Raw genomic sequence first — 25,043 nt, forward strand, 5'->3', positions numbered from 1 at the left:
TACTTATAGTTGATTTAATTTACAGAGAGCCAACTAAGTTTTCAATCTTATATCCCAATATTTATTCATGAAAAAGTCTGGATGTCAGTAAAGCTTCTACTTCACTGTCCAGATATAGTTGCTTTCACTTCAATTAAATTATCATAATGAAATATATGAACCTGCAACATTCAGAAGCCAAACTATGCTGGTACCAAAGAATTTGAACATCCTAAGACTTACTGAGCTTTGTCTTTCTAGGAATAAGAAAAGTAACCAAATCAAAAGTGTACAAAATATTGGTTGGAAAGATATATTAGATTTTACTGACACCAGAAGGCAGAAATGGGATCTTTTTTACCGACTGCTGTTTTATTGTCTCAAAGATGTTACACTTTCTTTGTGCTCCCTGAGCTGACTGTCATGTCTGAAGTCCAAACATATCAGTGTCAAGAGGTAGTGAAATCAAGGACATACAATGCCGATGCCAGTGTCGCATAGAGATGAGTGGTGCTGAAACGTAGACAATATACGGGACTGCTGATAGGTGATGACAAGGAGAAACTCTGCAAAAACAGTAAGAAAAATACTTCTAGGTAAGCTATTTAAACTTTTAATAGGGTCAATGACAAAATGATAATCATGTAGTATCTTCACAATTCAATTTTGTAAACCTGCATCTATTGCAAATTTTGTAATCCTTTTCTACTGCAAAGAAGTATTAGAACTGGGCTAAGACAACAGACAGCATATATTAGTAATCCATTTCCTGAACAAAATTAGCTCAAAGCAATAGCAATCATAACTATAAACATCTTTACTAATATTTATGGTGCTATATTGAATAAGAATGAACTGTTTATAGGAATTCTTCAACAATACTATTTGTTCAGCTACTGTTCAAATTTATGATGGTGCTGATCAGTTGTGGCTATGACTGGTTGTCAGAGTTCTGTCCATCCTAGCACCCCCGCAGTCATGTGATCATGATTTGGGCATCTGACAACTGGCTCATATGATTGGCTCCGGAACCTGCAACCATAGAAACACCATTTGCAACCTTCTCTGCTAGCTTCTTTAGAAAATCAGTGGGGAAGCTGGCATGGAAGGTTACAAGATGCTGGAGTAAATTTCTCCTACCCATGCACCCGCCTTCAGTCCATATTCATGCCACTGAATGCTTAACTCACATCTTTTCTGCCCAAATCTACCATTCTATTCATTATGTTTATTTGAAAAGCATTAGGAATAAGTAAAAGAACACATTATCCCACTTAGATTCTGTTAGGCAGTTCTCTTCATAATCAACTTTTGGGAACATGGTGATGATGCCTCACCTGCAAGCATCTTGTTTGTCGTTTGTCCCACAGACGTACCACTCCATAATAAGAAGAGCCACTTGCAATCATATGATTTCCATTGCTTCTAATGCAATATAGGGCACTGTCATGTGGTTCTTCCCATTTCTTCACACATTCCCTGGGAAATTGATGGTAAACAAAATACTGTGAGATAATGTTAGAATATTTTTCACGAAATACTGTTTGTCAGTTCTTGTGTCAAGGGCCAGTTTGCAGTAGTTAAGGCATCAGGCTAGAAACAGGGAGACTGAATTCCAGACTCACCTTAATCACAAAGCAGTTGGGTAACTTTTAGGCCAGGCATTCTCTCTTATCCCTAGGAAGGGGGCAATCGGAAAATATTTTTTAAAAAGTCAAGGAAACTGTAGGGGTTTGACCCAGGCAGGTACCAGGGGTCTATTTTGACTTGAAGGTAACAAACAAACAAAGAAGTTGTTGTGACTAATGTGGACTGTTAACAAGTCATCTTGAAACAGCTATCAAATAAGTATTTCCAATTTATTTTTTTTTTAAAAAAAGCAAGGTTCCAAACTAACTTTGTGCTTGTTCTTAAATCCCAGTATCTTATGTAGGTATCATATCCACAAGAGAGCAAAGTTGAAGGTGTTTCATAGAAAACATCCAAGACTCCAGCTCCTCGGTGGAAATCTGTTCCAAGACAGGTGATCAGCTGCCCACTGAGGAGAGGAACAAACAAAAATTAAACTCCAGTGCTTACTAACTATGTTTCATGGCTATTACCTGAGGTTTTTATCTTTACATAGATTTTCAATAGCAATAAAGAAGTAGCGTAAGGCCAAATAAGTGAGGAGTAGCAAAAAAAAATATCACTAGCTGTACAAAAATATATCAGGTTAAACTATTATTATGCATTTTCAGTTTAAAATTATAAAAGCCATTGCTCAGTTCCATTTCTAGCTCTATTCAGGCTTTATGCATCCTTTATGAAGCGCAAGCACAAGTACTATTTATACAGTTCCGTTGATTTGTTAAATTTAGAAAATACAGTAGATAGAGAATCAAGGGAAAGTATTATTTATTTGTAACTGATAGTCCATGTGTGAGAAGTACAGTTCTTTTGGATGTTTATATTATATTCCAAGTTCTCTGCTGCCACATGTACCCATGCCAATATCCTGCCTCTGGACTAGGGAGAACATTTAACGAGTGAATGGCATGCTGTGTAGCAGAAACAGAAAATAATATTTACTAAGGATAATAATTTTCAACAAATAAGGACTCATTTTAAAAATTTCCCTGGTAGATTGAAAGTACATTTATTTGCTACATAAAATCTAACACATGCTGGAAACATCTACATTCTCCAAGACTTGTATTTTTATTCTTGTGTTAATAGTCTTAAGAACAAGGCATAAATGCAACCAACTATCCCCTTTTATCAATCAATACCAATACAAGGAGAAATCAAATTTACTATATATTATGAATGGACGTCACTGATGATATGTATATTAAGAATTTAAAACTGAAAAGAAATCTTAATTTAGAGGTCTATTTTCTTCATTTTTTTCTCCTTCCCATGTATTTTTAAATATATACACTCTGGTCAAGGTCAGATATATAGTCTGTTAACTCTAAATATCCTATATTCTCAGAAAATATTTTTCTTCAGTCTATTTCTTACATGTAATATTGACAACAGAAATACCAGTATTTGCTGTTTTTTTCCCTTCCAGTTCCCCAAATTGAACATTTCTAAGGAAACTATGCAGACCCTTATATTACTTGAACTTTGAAGGACCTAAGCAAGCTTTTCTTTTTTATAACCCTGCATGAGTATCGATTTTAGAATGGTTACAAACAAGAAATAATGCAGGTAACTGGAAGGAGCAAACTCATCAATAGTATTAATTCCCTTCTCTTGTCCTCTCATTGTATATAATGGAAAAGATCATTGAGGATTTCTAATAATTCACTGAAAAGCTATTTTGCCACAAATGACTAATTCCATAATCACTGCTCAAGTTTGCAGAATTTTTTAGAGCCTTTTTTCTCTGCAGAGTTATAGGTAGTCCAGGGGTGAAATCTAAAAATTTTCCCTACTGGTTCTGTGGGTACAGCTTAATTGGTGGACGTGGCTTGGTGGTCAGGTGACTGGGTGGTCGTGGCCAATAACAATAAATAATAAAAATAATAAAGTACACAAAACAGTAAGAGGTACCAAAAACCAACTTTCACACTTTACATACACACAACACAACACAACACAACTGACTCACACACAATGTAAAATGGCCTCCTCAAATGGCCACCCAAAATGGCCTCCTCAACAAGCAGGAACCTCACACAGCCACAAAAAGCCCAAAAACCAACTTTCACACTTTACACACACACAACACAACTGACTAATACACACAAAATGCCACATACAGCTTTGTGAGATTTTGTGTGTTTGTGTAGTTAGACTGAAACACTACAAAAACACACCAAATCTCAGAAAGCTGCACAAATATTTTATTTTATTTTATTTTATTATTTTATTTTATTTATTTTTAGATAAAAGCAGCTAAATTTAAAACTTCCTTAACTTTAAAACTTCCTTAACTTTAAATTGCTATGTCTAAAAAAATAAAACTCCTAAAAAAACCTCAATTAACTATTTTGTTAAAGCTCCCCTCCCCTTACTTACCTAATTCAAGGGAAAAGGCAGGCAAATTGAGTTGCTCATGGATGAGATGGATTGCAGGCAGGCAGATTCAGTTGCTAGCTGATGCAATTGATTGCAGCAGCCGAAGCAAGGCCGGAATAGAGAGCGAGACTGAAAGAAGCAGGAAGCTGCCAAGGAGGCAAGTGGGGTCAGGGTGATTGAGTGGGCATGGGTGGGGGGGGGAGGGATTTTTGCTACTGGTTCTCCGAACTACCCACCCTTATCGCTACCAGATTGCGCAATCCGGTCCGAACTGGGAGTATTTTACCCCTGAGGTAGTCCTTGAGTTACAACAGCAATTGGGACCAGGATTGGCATTGCTAAGCAATGCGATGTAAAGTGCAATCACACAACCACATTACTTAGTAATAGGAATCCAGTCAGTCCTGGTTGTTGTGTGTGGATCATTAAGTGGGAAGCAGTGGGGGTCTCAGGTAAGGAGCGCAGGAGTGCTACAAGTAGGTGGAGAGGCCCTGGGAGGCATGGCACAGGTCACATGTGAGATGGGGAGGAGGTGCTGTTGTGTGGTGCAAACACAGGGAGGCTGGGGAAAGAGGCACAGGTGTGTGTGAGTTTAAGCAGACCCAGGAAGGAAGGTGGAGGATGCATGTGAGCTAACAAAAGCGTAAGGAGGAGGACATAAGGTATCTATTAGTATAGAGAGGTCTAGGGAACAAGGGTGTCAGTAGATTTGTGCATTGAGCAAAGGTGTGTATGGGCAAGCAAAGAAAGGCCAGCGGGGCAGGGAAGAGTCTTACCCTGCTAATTTGCAGCCATCTCTGCTGACTTCCCCATTGCCTTTACTTGTGAGATGCCAGACTGGATTTGGCATTTTTGTCTCCCTATTGAGTCCTTACCAAGGACCTGGGATAGGCAAATTTGGATGTTTGACGGTGTTACAGATATCATCACAGGATGGAAGCAGTTCCAAGTAAAGCTGCCTTCTGCAATTGACAGATGGCAAATTTGTCAATGCCTATGGTGTTCAAGTGGTGTTTTGGGTACTATTATTGTTGTTGTTGTTGTTGTTGTCAGACATAGGATACATTTTAGGTTTTACATGCCACGGGGCAAATGCAACATTATAAAAAGTTGAGGTGGACCAAAAGAATATGCAAAACAAAAGAACTGAAGGAACAGGGGATTTGGGATAAAGATAGCTGAGTAGGCTCCTTAAAAGTTCCGTCTGGCACAGGGTTCTCTGATTAATTAATGCATGTTCCTAATTGAGAACCAACATGTCCCATCTGTCCTCCCCCTCCCCAAATCTCCTTTACAAGAGAAAGTCAGGCTGCCACAATTCTCACTAACATTCAGACAACGACATCCAATGAAGCTCATTCAGCCACTAAAGATTCCCATGTTCCCAGCCCTTCTCCTCCTCCTCCCTAACAGTCTAATCAGAATTGGACACAAAGCACTGAACGCCTTTTCAGACTAGTGCACTGGCCCTTGCTTCATGGGACAATACAGCCTCCACTCCCTAAAGCAACGACTCCCCCCCCTAGTTATTTTGTTACTTTCTGCTCCTTGATCCTATATCAGTCTTTCTGGGGCACCCGAGCCAGAGGCCTAATTCCATCTGTAATCTGGGCTAAAGCTCCATGGGGGTGGGGGGTGGGGATAAAGACCACACAATAGGTGAAATAGAGTCCCAGGAGATGTTCAAACAAGTAAACACCGTTGTGTCAGAGGAGCAAAATTGCTGAGAAAGCAGATTAGTACCAGCAGCACTGGTATCCCCTAGATCAGAAGGTGAGCCCTACCCGTTCACTAGAGCCAACACGCTTCTGTGATCACAGTACCGACAGCATGCTGGGACCAGTCCATCTCCCCCAGTCACTCTCCAAAGAGCAGATTACAGAGAATAACAATTTCTTTGTGGCTGTGTAATTCCCTCCGTGACCGTGACTGTGGGCCACTCCATTGGTCCTCAATGCCAGGGCCTTAGCAACCATTTAGCGCGACCAGTCGGCCCTAGCAATGCTCCCCCCAAAGCAAACCTCTCGGACAAGCTTTAACATCAAGTATAGGAATTAATCCTCATCTCTCTCCCCCATTCTGAAACCTGAATCCGGGGGTGCTGTGTTATTACTTTGTATTTCTCAAGGCAAGAATCGCTGGACAAGCTGTTAAAATATTAACTCTTGGAGGGAAGAAGTATAGCCAATTTGCTTTACAAACCTATGTCAAGAAGTAAAGGCATCTATAATTCAAAAAGAAAGAAAGTAGAATTGTCATCATTTTAGAAAAAAGAGGATCTGAAGAAGAAAAATTTACAGTTGGGTTAGAAACCGGAAAACTGAGGCATGATAGGAACCCTAGGCACCGAGCCCAGTAATGGTGACCAGGTATATAGGCTCACAGAGCCATCAATCTTAGTGCAGCCTGGATTCCTTCCTCTGCCTAGTGCTAGAAATGCTGAGCCTTGGTTTCCTTTATTCCCTTAAAACGGGGAACAACTAATAGGGTGCTTCTTTATCTATAGGGCAAAAGCATCTTGATGAACTGAAAACATTTTTCTATCTGTTTAAATAAACCATGTGGGAAATCAGATGGGAAATGTGGTAGTGAAAGTTATCAGTTAAGTTCTCCACATTCCAGTTCCAAAATCGGGGGGGGGGGGGATCACTTTGTTTAAAAAAAAAAGTCCAAAATGCCATGTACATGATTGCTCAGAAAGCAGACAGATGACTCTTTGTCCAGTATGAGGAACATGTGACCCTCTGTATGTTGGGTTCCTAAGCCCATTAGCCTTAGCCAATTGCACCTATAGTTAGGGATGATGATAACTATAGTTCATCTCAGGAGGGCAACAGGCATCCTTTTGCATATTTTAATACTATTCTTTATTTTCAGTTGGCACTGTTCCTCAGTTGGATATGCTTAAAGAATATCACTCTTTACTCTTTTCAATATTCAGTAGAATGGACAAAAAGAAAAATAAAATAAAACAGGAAACAGAATAAAATAGAATTATTATTTTTTAGTTTAAGTTACCAAGAGGTTTAAAAGCAAGAATTGGTATGTTAGAAGATCCACAAATGCAAAAATGGGGGCTGCTCACGTAAATTGTTCTATATAGGATACTGATTTTGAATTCTTGTTTTGCCTGGTTTATTCTAATTTGAGAGAAATTGCTAAACACTTTTCAACTTTCAGGATTAATAATCACTATCACAATTTTTGGTTTTACACTAATCAACATTAGAAGGCAAGACACAGAGGATTCATAATAGTGCTAAATAAATAACTGCCCTTTCTCATTCAGCAAATTTTGTTAGATTTTTTCATACAAAGAAAAAGAAGGGGGGGAAGGAAAACAGTGTTTTTAAAATCCTGTGATTGACAGTTTCAGAAAGCTTCTTTATTCTCAGACAAGACAGGCAGATGCTGATTGAGGTTCATCTAGCATGATAGAGGCCATGCCACTGGGGTAGGGAATGCATTTCAGTTTGGAAGCATAACATTGGTATGTCCTACATCTCCATTTATAAGATCCCATTACTATGGGGTCTATTGTAATGGCCAAAATTGTGGAAACCTTTTGGGAAAAGTGTATTTTTGAGGTTTGATGGCTAATAACACCATTTTTTTCTGATAATCATATTCCACTGCTGGAATGGCCTGGGAATAGCCCAGACCTTAACCGAATTGAAAATCTATGGAGCCAACTAAAGAAACTTCTTAGTCAGAAATGACCCAGCAATAAAACCCAGTTAATAGAAGCAATCATTCAATCTTGGTTTCACATTAAAACAGCTGCAGAACTAAAAGACTTGGTTCACTCCATAGGAAGACGTTGTAAGGCCATAATTCATGTTAAAGGTTACCCAACTAAGTATTAACTGACATGATAATTTTTTGTATATCTCGCCTTTTCTAGGTGTTTCACTTTTCTTTATACTGTAACTGCTATTTTAAAGCAAATCCTTCATAAAAATTATTGCATTACATTCTTGATTAAATTATCTTTTCATTGATATATAATTTTATGGTACTAAAAAAAAGTGGTGTTATTAGCTAGTTTTTTTAAAATATACTTTTCCCAAAAGGTTTCCACAATTTTCGCCACTACTGTATACTATAACTAGGAACTTCCTTTATCCTGGCAAGAGATATTCAGCATTTACAAGTGCTTATTTTCTTTTGTGTCCCAGACTTGGCTTCCTCATCAGCATCTCACCTATATTCTCAGCCACAAAAGAGTAAAATTTAAAGATACTGGCAGATGGAAACAGTTTAGCTTATTTTCCTAAGTTAACCGAGTTCTCTCATTTATGTATAAAATTATTTCAGAAAAATTAGCTATAGTATCTGCAAATGCAATCATCTTTCCAGGAACAGGATTATTGTATCATAAACTGTTATTAAGATGGAGCCCCTTTCATCAAATATATGTAAAATGTACTAGGGCAGACCAAAATCATAGTTGTATGCAATAGAGCCACAGAAAAAAATAAAACCAGAATGTGCTGCAGATCTATGCAATGCATGGTTACAAGGTAGGATTCACAGAGATTTCTTTGCAAAATTAAGTCAGCAAAAAGTGGGAATTAAAGAGCAACAGAACTGGAGAGGTTATTGCTCTGGATATTGTGGAATGGATGAAAGAGAGAAATCAGCTTGCCATTTCTTCCATCTAACAATTCTTCAAAGTATTATTTTTGGACACTTGTTCATTTGTCTTTTGAGCTTTATGGTATTATGTGGCAAAAGTAAACCTTGGGAATAAGATCCAGTTGACAAATTGATTTAACCACTCAAATAAGTACTTATAAAGTGCTCATGTGGGTCAGCTGGCACAAACAATCACCCCCTTCAGTTCTATAGATCACAGAGAGGTAAATCATAATCCCACTTCATCCTATATTAGTAGAACCTCATCTGAGTAGTCTATCGAAGAGAAGGTTTTTAAATTATCTTAAATCTACACTTAAAGTATTTTTTCTGTTCATAAATTTTACAAACATACCTGAATTCCTACCAGTAATGTCTCTTTTCAGTTGATAAGAAGCTCTTGTATCTATCACTACCACCCAAGTTCTTTTCAAGTAGCATAGTTATCATCTTAACAAAGTCAAAAGATTGCCTGCTCAATAGTTGGAGTGCTGAATACACAATCATATGGAGGAGGAATCAGTTTGTTCTAATTTGCCACAATAGTATTCTTCTTGAAATGGTGCTTAAACTGCAAATTTCGCTAACTGAAAAAAATTGCATACTATTCATAACTAGAACAGAATCTAATGAGTTGGTAAAAGCTTTGTTAATGGATTGCTTATCTTTGTTGTTGAATATAGGGACTTCATTGTGTAAAGGTGAGCTGTAGTCATTTTCTCAGACATTAATAGTGTGTCTTATAGTATTTGACAATCATTCAGACAGACATGTATTTTCACAGAGAAAAATCTATTTTAATACAATTACTTTTAAATTCTACATCTCTAGATAGCCTACAGTGATTGGTTAAGTAAAATAGCAATGGATTATTTGTGAGATGTCTATACTCTTTGTAGAGTTTTTATTTATTCTTGATGAGCAAATGAATATTACAATTTTGCAAACATGAAAGAATACCCTTTTCTCCTTTCTAAGCTTTTGGCAGGTCACCTGCATTTTCTCCCTTTCCAATCATTTGATTTGAAAACAAATATGCTTCTTTAAAATACAAAAGTGGGGTTTTTTTTGTCCTGTTCTTTATTTTCATTATCAGGATGTACTAATAACCCAATGATACGGTTTTTATTTAAATTCACTATTAATGTGTGAATACCTAAGAATAGTAATTTTGATATAAATAAGTCAATATTAGCAATGTATCTTTTACAAGATTTCAAAAATAAAAAAAAAGTTTTGAAACAAAAACCTGTCTTATATGAACACTAAAACAGCATCACTTTTCCTACAATTATTTTTCATTCAGGTTTCCTAAAGGATAAAGCACTAGAGTAAGAATTCTACAAAGCTAATTCTGTGTGGTCATATCCAAAATGCACATCTTAAATATTTTCAATCATGTAATCATATAGTTCATTAATATGCAATAATAAATGTATACATATTTTTAATATAGATTAGCTTTTGTAATTCTAATTGGACATTTACTTTTTAATAATTATTCCTATTCCTTTATTGAAAAAAGAAAAATTACACGGAATATAGAAAACACTGTATTTTCTCCATCAAATACAACAGTGAACAGGAGCCAGGATCTATCACATTCCAGGAGCATGTGTCTCTGTGTGTATATAAATAAATAAAACACTATATATGGCCATGTTGTGCCATTTTTTAAAACCAGGTATCTCTCCTGGCACATGCCAACAATGGGAAAAAGTCATTTTTGTTGGCTTTTATTTGCAATGCCTATTTCTAATAAACTTTATGGTTGTACAAGACATTCCTGAGAAACAATAAATCAGAAGAAAAAGCAATCTATTCCTTTGATGAACTCCTAGCTAAAGGTTTATTAATAAATTAACAAATATTCCAAGACTGTTTATAAAAGAATAAACATAAAAAGCAATCTGGGGCACAACAATAACTACTGTAGATTCTACAACAGTTTCTTCTCTGAAAAAAGTTAACTCTAGACAGCACCTAATTTATAATGCTTCCTTTTGCCAGCTGGAGGCATACATGTCTTTAGTTTGGCTAGGATCATAATGATAGCTGCACTGATGGAGAAAGCTTTTGCCCTCTTTTCTTTTGGTGACTCTGAATTAGCCCACACACACTTTAAAGGATCCAATAAAGAGATACAATTTCTTTACCTTTCCTGGCTCTGAGACCCTAGACATTTTTGTTGTCCTGGTTGTCGTAAGGTTAAGTTCAGAGGATAAACTGACAAGCTAGCGATGGGAAAAAGGCAGTTTCCTCACATAAAGCCAAAATGATGCAAAAGAGACCCCTCTGGGGCTTTTATTTGAGAAAACAAACAGAAATGGCACTAAGTCCTTCTGCTTTACAGGCCAATTTAACTATCAAACCAATTCTCTCCCTCCCAGAAGCAAAGGGGGAAGAAAGACACGGCAATATGACAATGGCAAGAAACATTCAGGACGGAAAGGACAAAGCAAACTGTCTGTCTCCTTGCCTTTCTTACCCAAGGTCCTTTTTTTACCCACACGTGTGTTCTTGTAAAAACTATTAGATTGCAATTTGTATAACATGGTGACCCCCAAATTCAGACGTTTAACCCTTTTTCTCTGCAAAGAATGTGAAGAATGTCTTGAAGGGGGAATTCTCTCAAATGGGGAGAGCTTAGTATGGAGAATTGGTAGGGAGTTGTGTGAGAATAAGCCACTGTATAGCTTCTTTTTGAACAGCACTTTGGAGGTCTGAGAGAGAGAGAGAGAGAGAGAGAGAGGGAGAAAGAAAGAAAGAAAGAAAGAAAGAAAGAAAGAAAGAAAGAAAGAAAGAAAGAAAGAAAGAAAGAAAGAATAAGCCATAGTATAGCTTCTTTTTGAACAGTCAGCACTTTGGAGGTCAAGAGAGAGAGAGAGAGAGGGGGGGGGAGGGAGGGAGGAGGGAGGGAGGGAGGGAGAGGAGGAGAAGAAGAAGAAGAAGGAAGGAAGGAAGGAAGGAAGGAAGGAAGGAAGGAAGGAAGGAAGGAAGGAAGGAAGAAAGAAAGAAGAAAGAAAGAAAGAATAAGCCATAGTATAGCTTCTTTTGAACAGTCAGCACTTTGGAGGTCAAGAGAGAGAGAGAGAGGGGGAGGGAGGAGGGAGGAGGGAGGGAGAGGAGGAGAAGAAGAAGAAGAAGGAAGGAAGGAAGGAAGGAAGGAAGGAAGGAAGGAAGGAAGGAAGGAAGGAAGGAAGGAAGAAAGAAAGAAAGAAAGAAAGAAAGAAAGAAAGAAAAAGAAAGAATAAGCCACAGTATAGCTTCTTTTTGAACAGTCAGCACTTTGGAGGTCTCAAGAGAGAGAGAGAGAGAGAGAGAGAGAGAGAGAGAGAGAGAGAGAGAAAGAAGAAGAAAAAGAAAGAAAGATAAACCCAGGAACAAACTATCATGTTCCTGTACCATATTTAGATGCTCTTTTTGATTTGTTTATTCCCTTATTATCTAAAGAAATAGCAAAAATGCTTTATAAATGTGAATCTGCTCAAAACCAAAGAACCTCTTCTCATATATAGTGGAAGATAATTTATTTAGGGTGTCACAGAAATGCTCTGTAAGCAAGGGAATGGGAGCCAAAAAAACAATGGAGAAGGTCAAAAGTCATTAATTCAAGGAAAACTCAAGGGCATTCTAGTTCTTTATCTGTAGAAAAAGAATTCGCCATGCTACAAAGAGCAGCTAAGAAAAAGAAAGTTCAAGTCTCCCCAGGACATATTAAAGCTGTGATGGTAGTAGATGTTTACTTGAAAACATGTTTCACAGAAATCAATGAAATTCCATTTAAGGATTCGGAGTGAGGTACAAATTCTTTTCTTTTCTTCAGGGTATATGTGTGAATGAAAGAGACATACTAGTACAGTCAAGTTAGGAATTTTCCTAAGTTTTGATGACCGAGCCCAAACATTTTGCCATCAGTAACAATTACTGAATCAAAATAACTCAAATGGACTAATTTACAAAATGCTGAGATCCATGACTCCAGTGAGAATGAAATTTGACGAAGTTATGGCTACTTTAGCACTATTTCATCTTCCAACTACATTTCCAAGAAATCCATAGGATATGTGGCACATATCCTATGTGGAAGGTGGGAGGGGCATATCCCCATCCTGCTTCCCTCTAGCCCCTGCACTCAACTGACTGGCAGAAAAGTTCATCAGGGATGCAGTGATTGGCTGCTTTGGAACCAAGGCTGAAATTTGAAATCCTTTAACAGAAGTGGGCAGCAAACAAACAATGAGATAATGACTCAGATGCCTCTGGGTGAGATAAATCTGGCTGGGAGATGCTGCCAGTCGATGGGTCAGCCCTCTTCCACCCTGGAGGGAGATGGATCTTATGCTGGCATGGGAGTGCAATTTTCCTCACAATCTGTGGCTCCCTTTATTTCCCTTCTTCCCAAGAAAATGGTAGGCAGTTGCAAAGGTCAACTGAAGAACATGAGTGATTTCCCATGCTCCCTGCCAGCTTCCCACAAGCAAAGTCAATAGGAAAGCTGGCAGGAAGTTCAAGTCACTCTTACTCTCACTGTTGTGCTCAATCAACTAGCTACAAGGTTTGATGGATGACCTGCAATGGGATGCTTTGGAAGAGCAGCTGAAATCTGCTCCTGGTGCACTTGAGTTTACAGTAGATACTTGAGGTAGTGATAAATATAGGGTTTATTTATTTCAGTAAGTATGTATGTATGTTTCGACTTCGTCGAAACGTCGCCAAGACACTTCCAATTTTACGCGGGAGAAAACCCGAATAACCAAAGACCTACATACAAACACCCGCGAAAACCTCAGAAAACATATATATATATATATATATATATATATATGTGTGTGTGTGTGTGTGTGTGTGTGTGTGTGTGTGTGTGTGTGTGTGTGTATGTATGTATGTATATATATGTATATGTATATGTATATGTATATGTATATGTATATATATTGATAACCACCATGGGGTGGTCACTGACCTTGAGCCAGACATCCTAGAATGTGAGGTCAAATGGGCCTTAGGAAATCTGAGCAACAACAAAGCTAGTGGAGGAGACAATATTCCAGCTGAGCTATTCAAAATCTTAAAAGACGACGCAGTAAAAGTGCTACACGCAATTTGCCAGCAAATTTGGAAAACTCAACAATGGCCACAGGATTGGAAAAGGTCAGTTTACATTCCAATTCCAAAGAAAGGCAATGCCAAAGAATGTTCAAACTATTGCACCATTGCACTCATTTCACATGCTAGTAAGGTTATGCTTAAAATCCTACAAGCTAGGCTCCAGCAGTATGTGGATCGAGAACTACCAGAAGTACAGGCAGGATTTCGTAGAGGCAGAGGAACTAGAGATCAAATTGCCAACATACGCTGGATCATGGAGAAAGCTGGGAGTTCCAGAACACATCTACTTCTGCTTCATTGACTATGCTAAAGCCTTTGATTGTGTGGATCACAACAAATTGTGGCAAGTTCTTAAAGAGATGGGAGTACCAGACCATCTTATTTGTCTCTTGAGAAACCTGTATGCGGGTCAAGAAGCCACAGTGAGAACTGGACACGGAACCACTGATTGGTTCAAAATTGGGAAAGGAGTCCGGCAAGGCTGTATACTATCACCCTGCCTATTTAACTTATATGCAGAACACATCATGAGAAAGGTGGGGCTAGATGAATCAAAAATTGGAATTAAGATTGCCGGAAGAAATATCAACAACCTCAGATATGCAGATGATACCACTCTAATGGCAGAAAGTGAAGAGGAACTAAAGATGCGGGTGAAAGAGGAGAGTGCAAAAGTTGGCTTGAAACTCAACATTAAGAAAACTAAAATCATGGCATCTGTCCCTTTCAATTCCTGGCAGATAGATGGTGAAGAAATGGAGGTAGTGACAGATTTTATTTTCCTGGGCTCCAAGATCAACGCAGATGGGGACTGCAGCCAAGAAATTAAAAGACGCTTGCTCCTGGGGAGGAAAGCTATGGCAAATCTAGACAGCGTACTAAAAAGCCGAGACATCACCCTGCCAACCAAAGTGCGTATAGTCAAGGCTATGGTTTTCCCAGTTGCAATGTATGGCTGTGAAGGTTGGACCATAAGAAAGGCTGAGCGCCAAAGAATTGAGGCCTTTGAACTCTGGTGCTGGAGAAGACTCTTGTGTGTCCCTTGGACTGCAAGGCGAACAAACAAATCAGTTCTAGAGGAGATCAACCCTGACTGCTCTTTTGAAGGCCAGATCCTGAAGATGAAATTCAAATACTTTGGCCACCTAATGAGAAAGAAGGACTCACTGGAGAAGAGCCTAATGCTGGGAAAGATTGAGGGCAAAAGAAGAATGGGACGACAGGGAACGAGGTGGCTGGATGGAGTCACTGAAGCAGTAGGCAGGAGTTTAAATGGACTCCAGAGGATGGTAGAGGACAGGAAGGCCTGGAGGAATGTTGTCCATGGGGTCGCGATGGGTCGGACACGACTTCGCAACTAACAAAAACAATATATTGTTATAATCAATACTGATTATAAAGATCACATATCTGTTTGTTGAAACATTGACAAGAATCAAAAATTTCAATGGGGTGTATTTATTTTTTCACAAAACTGTACACAAAATTTGGTTATCTTGATCAATACTAAGATGCAAATTCCAAATTTGTGTGGACCTTATCCATTTCTCCACAAGGGAGATGCAAAAGATCAACTCCAGTTTCAGTTTTATGTACGACATGTTGAACTTTCCTATTAAAACATTGGAAAATGTTTAGATCTAGCCCTGTATGGGTCTGGTGTGTCTTGAAGTCAGTCATGACTCCTAGCAACTGCCAACCCTGCAATTTTCTTGGCAGTATTTTTGGAAGTAGTTTTCCTCTGCCTTCCTCCTAGAATTGGGATAAGGTAAGTGGCTCAAAATTATCCAGTTAACTAAAGCATTAAAACCCACAGTCTCTGGTTTCTGGCCTAGTGCTCTTAATCTCAATCTCATTTGTATGGATTCCCTAAAGCTAACATGTATGTAGATGCATCAGCAAGCAAGTATGCACAAATTCATATGCATATTTAGGTAATATTCAACTTACAACTGTTATAATACTTGCCCATTAAGATCCTAATTGTGACAGTTGTAAAGCGAATCACTCAAGCAACCCACCTATTTTACAACCATGTGTATGATGGTTATTGAGCAAATCTGAGGTTATTAAGAAAGTGCCAGGGTCATTAGGCAAACCCATTATTGTTTGCTGTTGAATGTTTTTGCTGAAAACTGGAAATAAACACCAGTTTTCAGCAAAAACATTGTAAATTGGGCCATGTGAGCCTGGGATAGTGTAAATGGCTGAAAATGCAGGCTGGTTGCCAATGGCCCAAAATGTGGCCATGTCACTGAAGAGAGGGCAGTGGCTGTCAGAACTTTTTAAGTACTTTTTTGGGGGGGAGGGTCAGTGGTAACTTCAAATGGTTGCTATCAGTTGTAAGTCAAGACGGTTTCTTCACATACAAATATATACTAAATGTATTTAAACTAAATGTAGCATACTAGCTATCTGAAGATGGGAAGAAAAAGCACCAAAAAGATGAAAAAGAACAAGTCCAAGAGCCTGAAAGGTAAAGATTTGTGTCTTTCTTTTCATACAGGCTCTCCTTCATTCCATTTCCTTTTTTTTTTTTTGTCCATTGGGAAAAAGAAAAAAAAAAGAATTGAAATCTTTATCCTTCTCCCACGGCTATTACCTAGGAGTAGTGGGTGGGGTGGAACCTTTCCAAACAAGCCAAAAGCATCTATATGTGCTCAGTCACAATGATTCAAAAGGTAGAGTAGGTAACAGGCCATCCCATTTTGCACAGCTAGTAAGAGAAATTAATTACAGGAAGAGGTTAAAGATGGACAGATAAAAGGGATACAAAATTTCAACATCTGTTGCTAGAAAGGATTAAGAAATAGGGCAATGCAAAGGCCTTGGTTTGCTATCAAAGATGGCATGAAGCCAGTTTCAGAGCATTAAGGAAATTGAGAATTGAAATGTAAAAATTATAGGGTTCCTTTTTAAAAAAAAAGAAAAAAAGCAGTCACAACTATTTTTTTTAAAAGAGCATTTATAGGAATGGGAAAGAGAACAAATGTTCTTTTAAATATACCATTTTTGTTAATATATTTAAATATGATGTCTAGTATTTCAAATCTAGAAAAGGAAAGGTGTTTTGAAGTGTACATGGCCACAAACACAATACTCATTCACTATTCCTTAGAACCAAACCCATCTTTTCCCAGAATCATGCTTCAGCTTGTAAGGACAGCTGTGCAATCCAACAAGAGATGCAGCTGCTTTCAGAAGTTGCCCACAGGTGCTCTTTGATCAACCACACATGCTCTGAAGCATAATTCATTTAAGCACTGCACACAGCCCTATGACACTGAGCTATGATGTCAGAGTATATACTAGAGTATGAAGAAAAGACTCCTTAATCAGATGAACATTTATCCTGGCTTAACATTCACTAGCAGCCAGTTTAGTGCCACAGATGTTTAAAGAAGAAAGCACATATATTCAAGTGTTTACAGCTATTTAGCAGCACACAGATCCATAGTTCATTTGGTCATTTTCAGCTTGTCCTTTTGAGTTTTTCAGTTTCTAAAGTCTGTAGAAACCACAAGGGGTAGTTGATCATTAGGCAGATTCAGCAGTGATTAGCAATACTAATTTTTAATGGGTATGAGTGCCTGTATGTGAACCTGGGCTAAAGTTGGATTGCTTTGCCAGCTGGGCTGCCCAACAGCAGCATTTCACAAGCGATGTTCAAATCCCTGAGATTATTAGTATTAAGGAACTACAACATATATAATTTGAGCAATGCATTTGAGTTGACATTGAAATTCAGGACAACAAGGACAACCAGAAGCTTGCTCTGAGTCGTTCTACCCCCAAATCATGTTAGTGGATATATGCTTCATGTGGTTGATATAATCTGAACATGAAAAGTTGCAATGTCTCATTTTTGCCAATGGTCAGAGCACTTTCTGGCCAGGCTGAGGACAGTAAGGGTGATGAAGCAATTAGGATGGTTTATTCCAGACACCCAATGGAGTCTGAGGGTTTTCTGAAAGGATTTGGGAATTTTCTGGTAGGCTGCTTCATGTCACATTGGTCAATCTCTGAAAAAGGGAGAGGATAAGATTATTGAACAAGATTGCTACTGTGAAGCCTCTTCTCAGTTTCTGACTGTGAGATCCTTGGATTTGCAAAGCCCAAGTTCAAACTGTTAAAGTAATATATTTCTTCACTCTTAGTGAAGACACTTCAGTCTTAAGATTCTCATCCAGCTACCCTGTTCAAAGTAACTCAGACACTCTTAGGAAAGGACAAACAGGATACTGCTTCTGCAGAACAACTGAATATATTTGCAGGCTTCTCTGCTGGCAAAGTTGCTTGTATTTATTCATTTTCCAATATCATTTCAGTAGAATCATGTAAGATAAGAGGGGCAGTATTCTGCATTGTTACATGGGATTCTTTTGAGTGGATAGAGAAAAAAATCTACTAACAAAGTGGATAGGAGTTCTGCAGTATGAGACTGCCACTTGGTGACCAGACCCATGCTGCCTCTCTCCTTTTAGGCAATTGTGATGCAATTAATGCTTCTCTAAGGGATGACCCAATGCCACCTACCTTCAAAAAGATGGCATTAGCCCTTTTCTAAAGAGGCTTTCAACTGAATTAGACAAGTTTTAACTCTTCCTTTTTAGAGGAAATTTGAGAATATGTTGTCAAATCAGCTTAAGCAGATTTTAGAAGTAGAATTGGGATACGGTATCATTTGTTTGCTGTTGGGCCCAAAATACTGTGGAAGTCTTGGAAGATATCAGTGGTTGTAAGGGACTGGAGTGGGAGGGGAGAAATAAGACTAAGCCCTAGCAGCATGACAATGATAGTTGTCAATAATCATCTGACTCTTCTGGGAAGAGTATTTCTGGTGGTTGCTGTAGGTGAGCTTCTACTCCCCTGAAAGCAGATGTCCTTCACTTGTAGCTCATGGCTCTTGCTTAAATAGGAGATGAAAGTTGCAGCCAGGGGAGTCTTTGCTGTTATTTGAGCATGATAACCTATGCCCTTATATATCATGTAACTAAATTATTATCATGCACTCTTAATGGAGCTGTGTTTGAAGACAATTTATATGGTGCAGCTGAAGAGTACCTCAGAGTCCATCGTATGCTATATAATTCTGCCCATTCTATATGAACATTCAAAGAAAGTGACCCAAGATTTTGCCTCTATAAGAGATATGTATAGTAGGATGCTGGTTTTCTCAGTGGTAATCCTTATTATAGAATACACTGTCCCTTGACAGACACCAGGGCCTTATATTTCTGAAATGAAATATAAGGCCCTGAAATGAATTTCTGAAAGGCAATGAAAACTATACATTTAAAACACACTTGATATCTAGCCATTAATAATTATTATATACCAAGAGTTGATGCTGACTTTTAGCTACCACACAGATAAGATATTCTCCAGGACACTCTGTCTCCAGTCTGATCCTTTATATTTAATTTTTTCAATGTAAAAATATACAGGATGAATAAAAACAAAACTATAAAATAAGAACAAGAAAGAAAGAAAGAAAGAAAGAAAGAAAGAAAGAAAGAAAGAAAGAAAGAAAGAAAGAAAGAAAGAAAGAAAGAGTAAAGCACAACTATGCCTTCTACCCCTCTATCGAATATCATCTTAAATTTTTCCCCAACCTCTTCTTAATCTGCAAATCCTGAGATTATCAATAAAATTTTCAGTCTTTCAGAAAAGTATCACTTTTTCTCTGACCAAACTTGTCAGCTTCACAATTTCTGCAAATTCAGTCAATTTTACAATCCAATCCTCCATCTGATCCTTTACCTGATCCGTTCAATAGTGCCATAGTAACTGAATCCATCCTCCTTACTGCTGGTCTTCCTCTTTTTTTCTTCCATCTTTCCTATATTACAGATTTCTACAGAGAACTAGGCTTTCTCATAATGCATCTAAAATATGATAATCCAAAACTGGTCTTTGTGCTTTGAATGGGTACTCTGTATTGATCTATTTTATGATCCATTGATTTGTTTTTTGATTGTTAACTTGGGACAACTAAGTTTTATGAATTAATGAATTTTATACAGATTTTGTGAGAAGGATATTAATGGATTTTATTGTTATTGATGGTATTTTGGAACACTACAATATGTTTAATAAGAGGGTGGTATAAAAATGTGAAAAATACATACATCCGTATCTGGCATATATCAAAGAAACAAGTAAGGCACTGATGAGAGTTACAGAAATAGGAGAAAAATAAACAAAAAATCTGATCACATACTGACGAATCAATTTGATGTAGTGATGTAGTGGCCTAGAAACCAGGAGACACTGAGTTCTAGTCCTGCTTTATGCATGAATACTGGCTGGATGACTTTGGGCTAGTCACTTTCTCAGCCCAACCTGCCTCATAGGGTTCTTCTTCTGGAGAAAACAGGAGGAGGAGATAGAAGGTATGTTATAAAGTAATAAAGATGGGATTTTAAAAAAATCTAAAAATCCACATTCTTTTTGAATAGATGAAAAATGAGGTGGTATTATCACTCAGGAGCAGAATTGCTCTAAAGAACTAATATTCAATGCTCTAAATCATACCACAAATAATGTAGTGAACTACTAATGTAGTTTCATTATTTTGAATTCTTGAAGCTACTCATAACAATAGAGATGGAGATGGACATAGTTTTATAACGTAAGATCAATGGCCCTCTCCAAAGAAACATCCACAAATAAAAATAACCCTTGTTTTAAAAACTAATGTAGTAATAAATAAAAAAGCATAAAAGGGTTGCAGAGAGAGCTATAGACACACCTATTTGATTCTTTTTCTGTGTAAAGGCCCAGTTTTCACCAGCAACCATTCCTCATGTGAGAATGCTTGACCAACTATAGATTATATCTAAATTATGCAATGTCCACTCCTCCCCATTTGAGAGGCCCAAGAGGGGCTGCCCAGTGGTATACTGCATTCCACTACAACAACTGAAAAGGGAGGGATCCATGAATTTGCACCCACTGTAAGAAGAATCTCATTGGCTAGTCTCCTAGGCTTTAACTTTGCCTGTCAGTCAGGCTTTCGCCTTATTGAAAGATCAAACTCTATCCTGCCTGTTCATTACCTTAATCCTATTTTCTACATAGCTTTATTATCGGTGGAAGCTTCCTTGGGAAAGGCAGAAAAGGTGACATAGCCACTCCCTAGTTGCCTTGTAAGAGTTGTTATTTCTATGTGCAGTAACCCAGAAAAAGTTCATGGGCAATCCTTGACTGGATATATGAACATCATCTTCCCGTAGTCTAAATGCAATATTTAGATTAAGCCTTCTTAAATGTAAAGAAATCATAATATTATTCTGTAGCACAGAATTATAATCAATTAATTTTATAAGTATTCTGCTCGGCAAAAACATTTTTCTGTGAATCGTTGCACTTATGTCTCAGGGAGTGAGAAACCTTAAAGCATGTCATATATTTATTCCTTATATTTAAATGGCAAAAAAATCCATAATAAGTTACCAAATATGATAGCAATAACCAAATTTAATCGCTTCTTGATATATGTAGATTCAATAATGCCAATAAAATGGATTATTGGCTATTAAATTTATACTAATAATTTAATTGTTTGACAGAAATGGAAGATAAGCCAACTATTAGCAAAATAGCAGAATAGACAAAAGAAGTCCCTGCAGACTCATTTTGCCAATAACTAGGGAAATGAGACACAAAGCATAGAAAATGTTAGTATTTTATATTAGTATGGATGGAAGGCTGAGTTAATCTTGAGCCCCATCAGGATCAAACTCCAAGCTGTGGGCAGAGTTTGCTTGCAATACTGCATTTTAACTACTGCGCCACCAGGGCTCCTAGTTGTTCTCCTATATAGAAGAACTAAATGATTTAATTAGTTCCTATTCATGCCATTCTTACCTCCCTAAGTCCCAGACTCTCAAAGGTGAATTATGTCCACAGCATGCTGTTCCAGTCACAAATGAACTATTAAAGAAGAAAACAAGGAATATTAGATTTGTATCACTATTAAATATCTGTGCTATAAGTAAATGAATATGCCAAAGACTTGTGAATTGCAATGCATAAGAGTCTTCATGCCTGACAAAGAAAGAATAGTACAAATCTCTAGAAGTCCATGTCAAGACATTTAAGTAGGACAACCATCTCCAATTTGTATAATCCTCTATGCTAGCTGAGTTTATTGGATTAAAGTCCAATATCACTGGAGGGCAGCAGATTAAGGAGAACTGGAATAAGGAATATGGGAAATTGTTCTTTTAATACCAATTCTAACACACAGAACAGTAATATAGGCAAAATCATAACTGTGCCATAATGATCGTATGATAGCCATTTCCTAAAACAAGGGAAGCATCTGTCGGCAAATTATTTCAAGATAAAAGCACCAGCATGCCTACTGCTGGTTATTTATATTTTTATATTTTAAATTGTTTTAAATTTTTCGGCCACATCATAATATGATGTGGGGGCCGGTTTAGCTCACGCTGGTAAAAGCCTGTTATTAAGAACACAGTAGCCTGCAATTACTGCAGGTTCGAGCCCGGCCCAAGGTTGACTCAGCCTTCCATCCTTTATAAGGTAGGTAAAATGAGGACCCAGATTGTTGGGGGGGCAATAAGTTGACTTTGTAAAAATATACAAATAGAATGAGACTATTGCCTTATACACTGTAAGCCGCCCTGAGTCTTCGGAGAAGGGCGGGGTATAAATGTAATTAAAAAAAAAAATATGTTCCTTTTAAATTTCTTTTAATTTGTATACAGTGTATTTTTACTTGGCTGTACACTGCCCTGAGTCCTTCGGGAGAAGGGCGGTATAAAAATCGAAATAAATAAATAAATAAATAAATAAATAAATAAATAAATAAATAAATAATAAATAAATAAATACCGTCCCTGTCCTAATGTTCCCTTTAATTGTATTCATTTTATGTATTTAATTCATGCTTATACTTATATATATTATTTAATATGTATTCGACTAAATAAATAAATAAATAAATAAGATGAATCATCCTAATATCTGTAACATTGGCCCATTTGGGACATTCTCCCCCAAGAGGCGAGGAGGATCCCCAGTCTCTTGGCCTTTCAGAAATATCTAAAGAACTGGCTCTTTCATGCCACTTGGGGCTAAAAAAGGAGCACACAGCTAGAGGGTTGGTTAGTGCCCTGAAGGTGCTCCCCCTGCCTTTTAATTTATATTTAATATCAAATTTTAGCAATCCTTGCCTTTATTTTAAATGTTTTATATTCAGTTTTTATGCTTTAACCTTTTTGTTTGCATACCAGCCAGAATCCTTCTCTGAGGGAGATGTGCGATAGATAGATAGATAGATAGATAGATAGATAGATAGATAGATAGATAGATAGATAGATAGATAGATAGAGAGGCAGGCAGGCAGGCAGACAGACAGACAGACAGATGATTGATAGGTAGGTAGGTAGGTAGGTAGGTAGGTAGAACAAACAAAATTGGTACTGGTAGGGCAAATTACATAGGAATACAGCTGGATTGGAAAGATTAAATGCAATGTTGCGCTTTGTTTAAGCTCTCTAAATATTGTCTATTAATACAATTGTCTTTTTTCCTTTTCCAATTAAGAAAACTTTTCTAACAAATTTAAAGAGCATACACACACACACACACACACACACACACAGTGTCTATAAAACTATAACATTTCTGACTTTTTAAGTGTAGTGCATTAACTACATTTGTATAATTATTGTTTTTAGTCTTATAATCCTTATATTCTATTTTTTTCAAATGTGTTTAGTATTTATAACATTTAAAACAAAGATGTATTTTCAAAAGAGATATTTATGAATGAACAGTTCTTGACTGGGATTGCACAATTATTACTGATAACATTAGTACACATTTCATGCAGAATATACTGAATTTTTTATTATATAAAAAGTATGAATTTTAATGTGAACATCTCCACTATATAATTGTTTATAAATGTCCAAAATGAAGAAAAGGTAAAAACACCCCTAAAAATAATACAGGTAGTCTTCTAAACATTATTGAACCCAAAATTTCTGTTGCTTAGTAAGAAAGTTGTTAAATGAGTTTTGCCCTCATTTTACGACCTTTCTTACCACAGTTGTTAAGTGAATCATTGACATTGTGAAGTTAGTAACACTGTTGTTATCTGGCTTCCCCACTGACTCTGCTAGTCAGAAGGTTGCAAAAAGTGATCACATGACCCCAAGACATTGCAACCATCATAAATACATGCCAGTTGCCAACTTCCAAGGGGCTGATAAAAAGTGATTGACCCGAAGCTAGCTACCTTGTGGTTGTGGCAGCACTAGAACTCACTGCATCTAGGTTTCTAGCCTAATGCCTTAATCACTACATCAAACATGCTCTCATTCATGAATTATGCCTAATTTATTTGTAAAAAGAGGTTTATTTCCAATTAGATTCCTAAAATTCTCTGAGTAGTGCTGTCAATATTTCTCCAATAGTGTTTTTTTTTGGGGGGGGGGGAGGTGTTACATAGCCACCACATTATGACAGAATATTTCTTCTTGGAGTTTCTTCTTTTCTTTTATGGCGCTTCCAACATTTATTGCTGCATGATTTATCTATTTTAGCTATTATTAATAGAATTTTATATCACCAGTAAAGTATTTTATACCAGTTCTTTCTCAAAGCATAACTTGGTTCGAATTTTATAGATTTGTTCTTTAGGTACTGATCTTTACATACAAGTGCCCTTCTCTCTAAAATAAAAAGTGACTACATTACATAACACTATATGGACCAGAACTTACGATCCATTTTACTGGCTATGTAATGTAATTAAAGAAGTTAAAAATTATATTCACAACTATTTATGAAAAAAGTATGGCTCCTTCTATCTAAGAGATAAATTCAAAGAATTTCAATTCAAAATATTCGTTAGCCTAGAAATTCTGATAAAATGTAATCAGTTCACACATTAAACCACCTATCCCTAAGTTGCTGAGAGTACAATTCTCATATTCTTGAAAGCATATTTCTAGAATTTATAAGTTCTCCATTACATTGAGGACATAAACATATTAAGTTTTTGGATTTTGCTTCATTAAAATCTACATGGAGAATTCCAAGAACTTGAGCTAACAGACTGCTTTTTATGCATCAGCTAGCAGCATATTCTTTTCACCAAAATGTCTAAACACAAGATTTCATTCCACACCTCATGGGCTACCCAAGATAAGTCTTCAGAACATCTGCAAGCTCTTAAATATAGGGCGGCACATCAAATGATCCCCCAAGTCAGCAAGCAGTCTTGTACTCAATGGAGCCCAGAACTAAAAAAAAATCCTGAA

At 37.2% G+C, this 25,043-nt stretch overlaps 1 protein-coding gene across 2 annotated transcripts in view; it reads right to left on the minus strand.

Annotated features, from left to right (window-relative positions):
• Nucleotides 1-330: 330 nt before the first annotated feature.
• Nucleotides 331-25,043, minus strand: part of FBXW4 (F-box and WD repeat domain containing 4) — a 78,806-nt gene continuing 54,093 nt past the window's right edge. Inside the window, exons 6-9 of one of the 2 annotated variants that reach the window (XM_058189383.1) lie at nucleotides 21,613-21,678; nucleotides 1,877-2,017; nucleotides 1,317-1,458; nucleotides 331-545 (exon numbers count right to left, since the gene is read on the minus strand). In XM_058189383.1, coding sequence (XP_058045366.1) covers nucleotides 429-545; nucleotides 1,317-1,458; nucleotides 1,877-2,017; nucleotides 21,613-21,678 — 466 coding nt within the window. In that variant the 3' untranslated portion in view covers nucleotides 331-428. The remainder of the gene's footprint in view (nucleotides 546-1,316; nucleotides 1,459-1,876; nucleotides 2,018-21,612; nucleotides 21,679-25,043) is intronic. The other variant, XM_058189384.1, reaches the window with a different exon arrangement.

The sequence above is a fragment of the Ahaetulla prasina genome, chromosome 6, assembly GCF_028640845.1.
Source record: "Ahaetulla prasina isolate Xishuangbanna chromosome 6, ASM2864084v1, whole genome shotgun sequence".
NCBI lineage: Eukaryota > Metazoa > Chordata > Lepidosauria > Squamata > Colubridae > Ahaetulla > Ahaetulla prasina.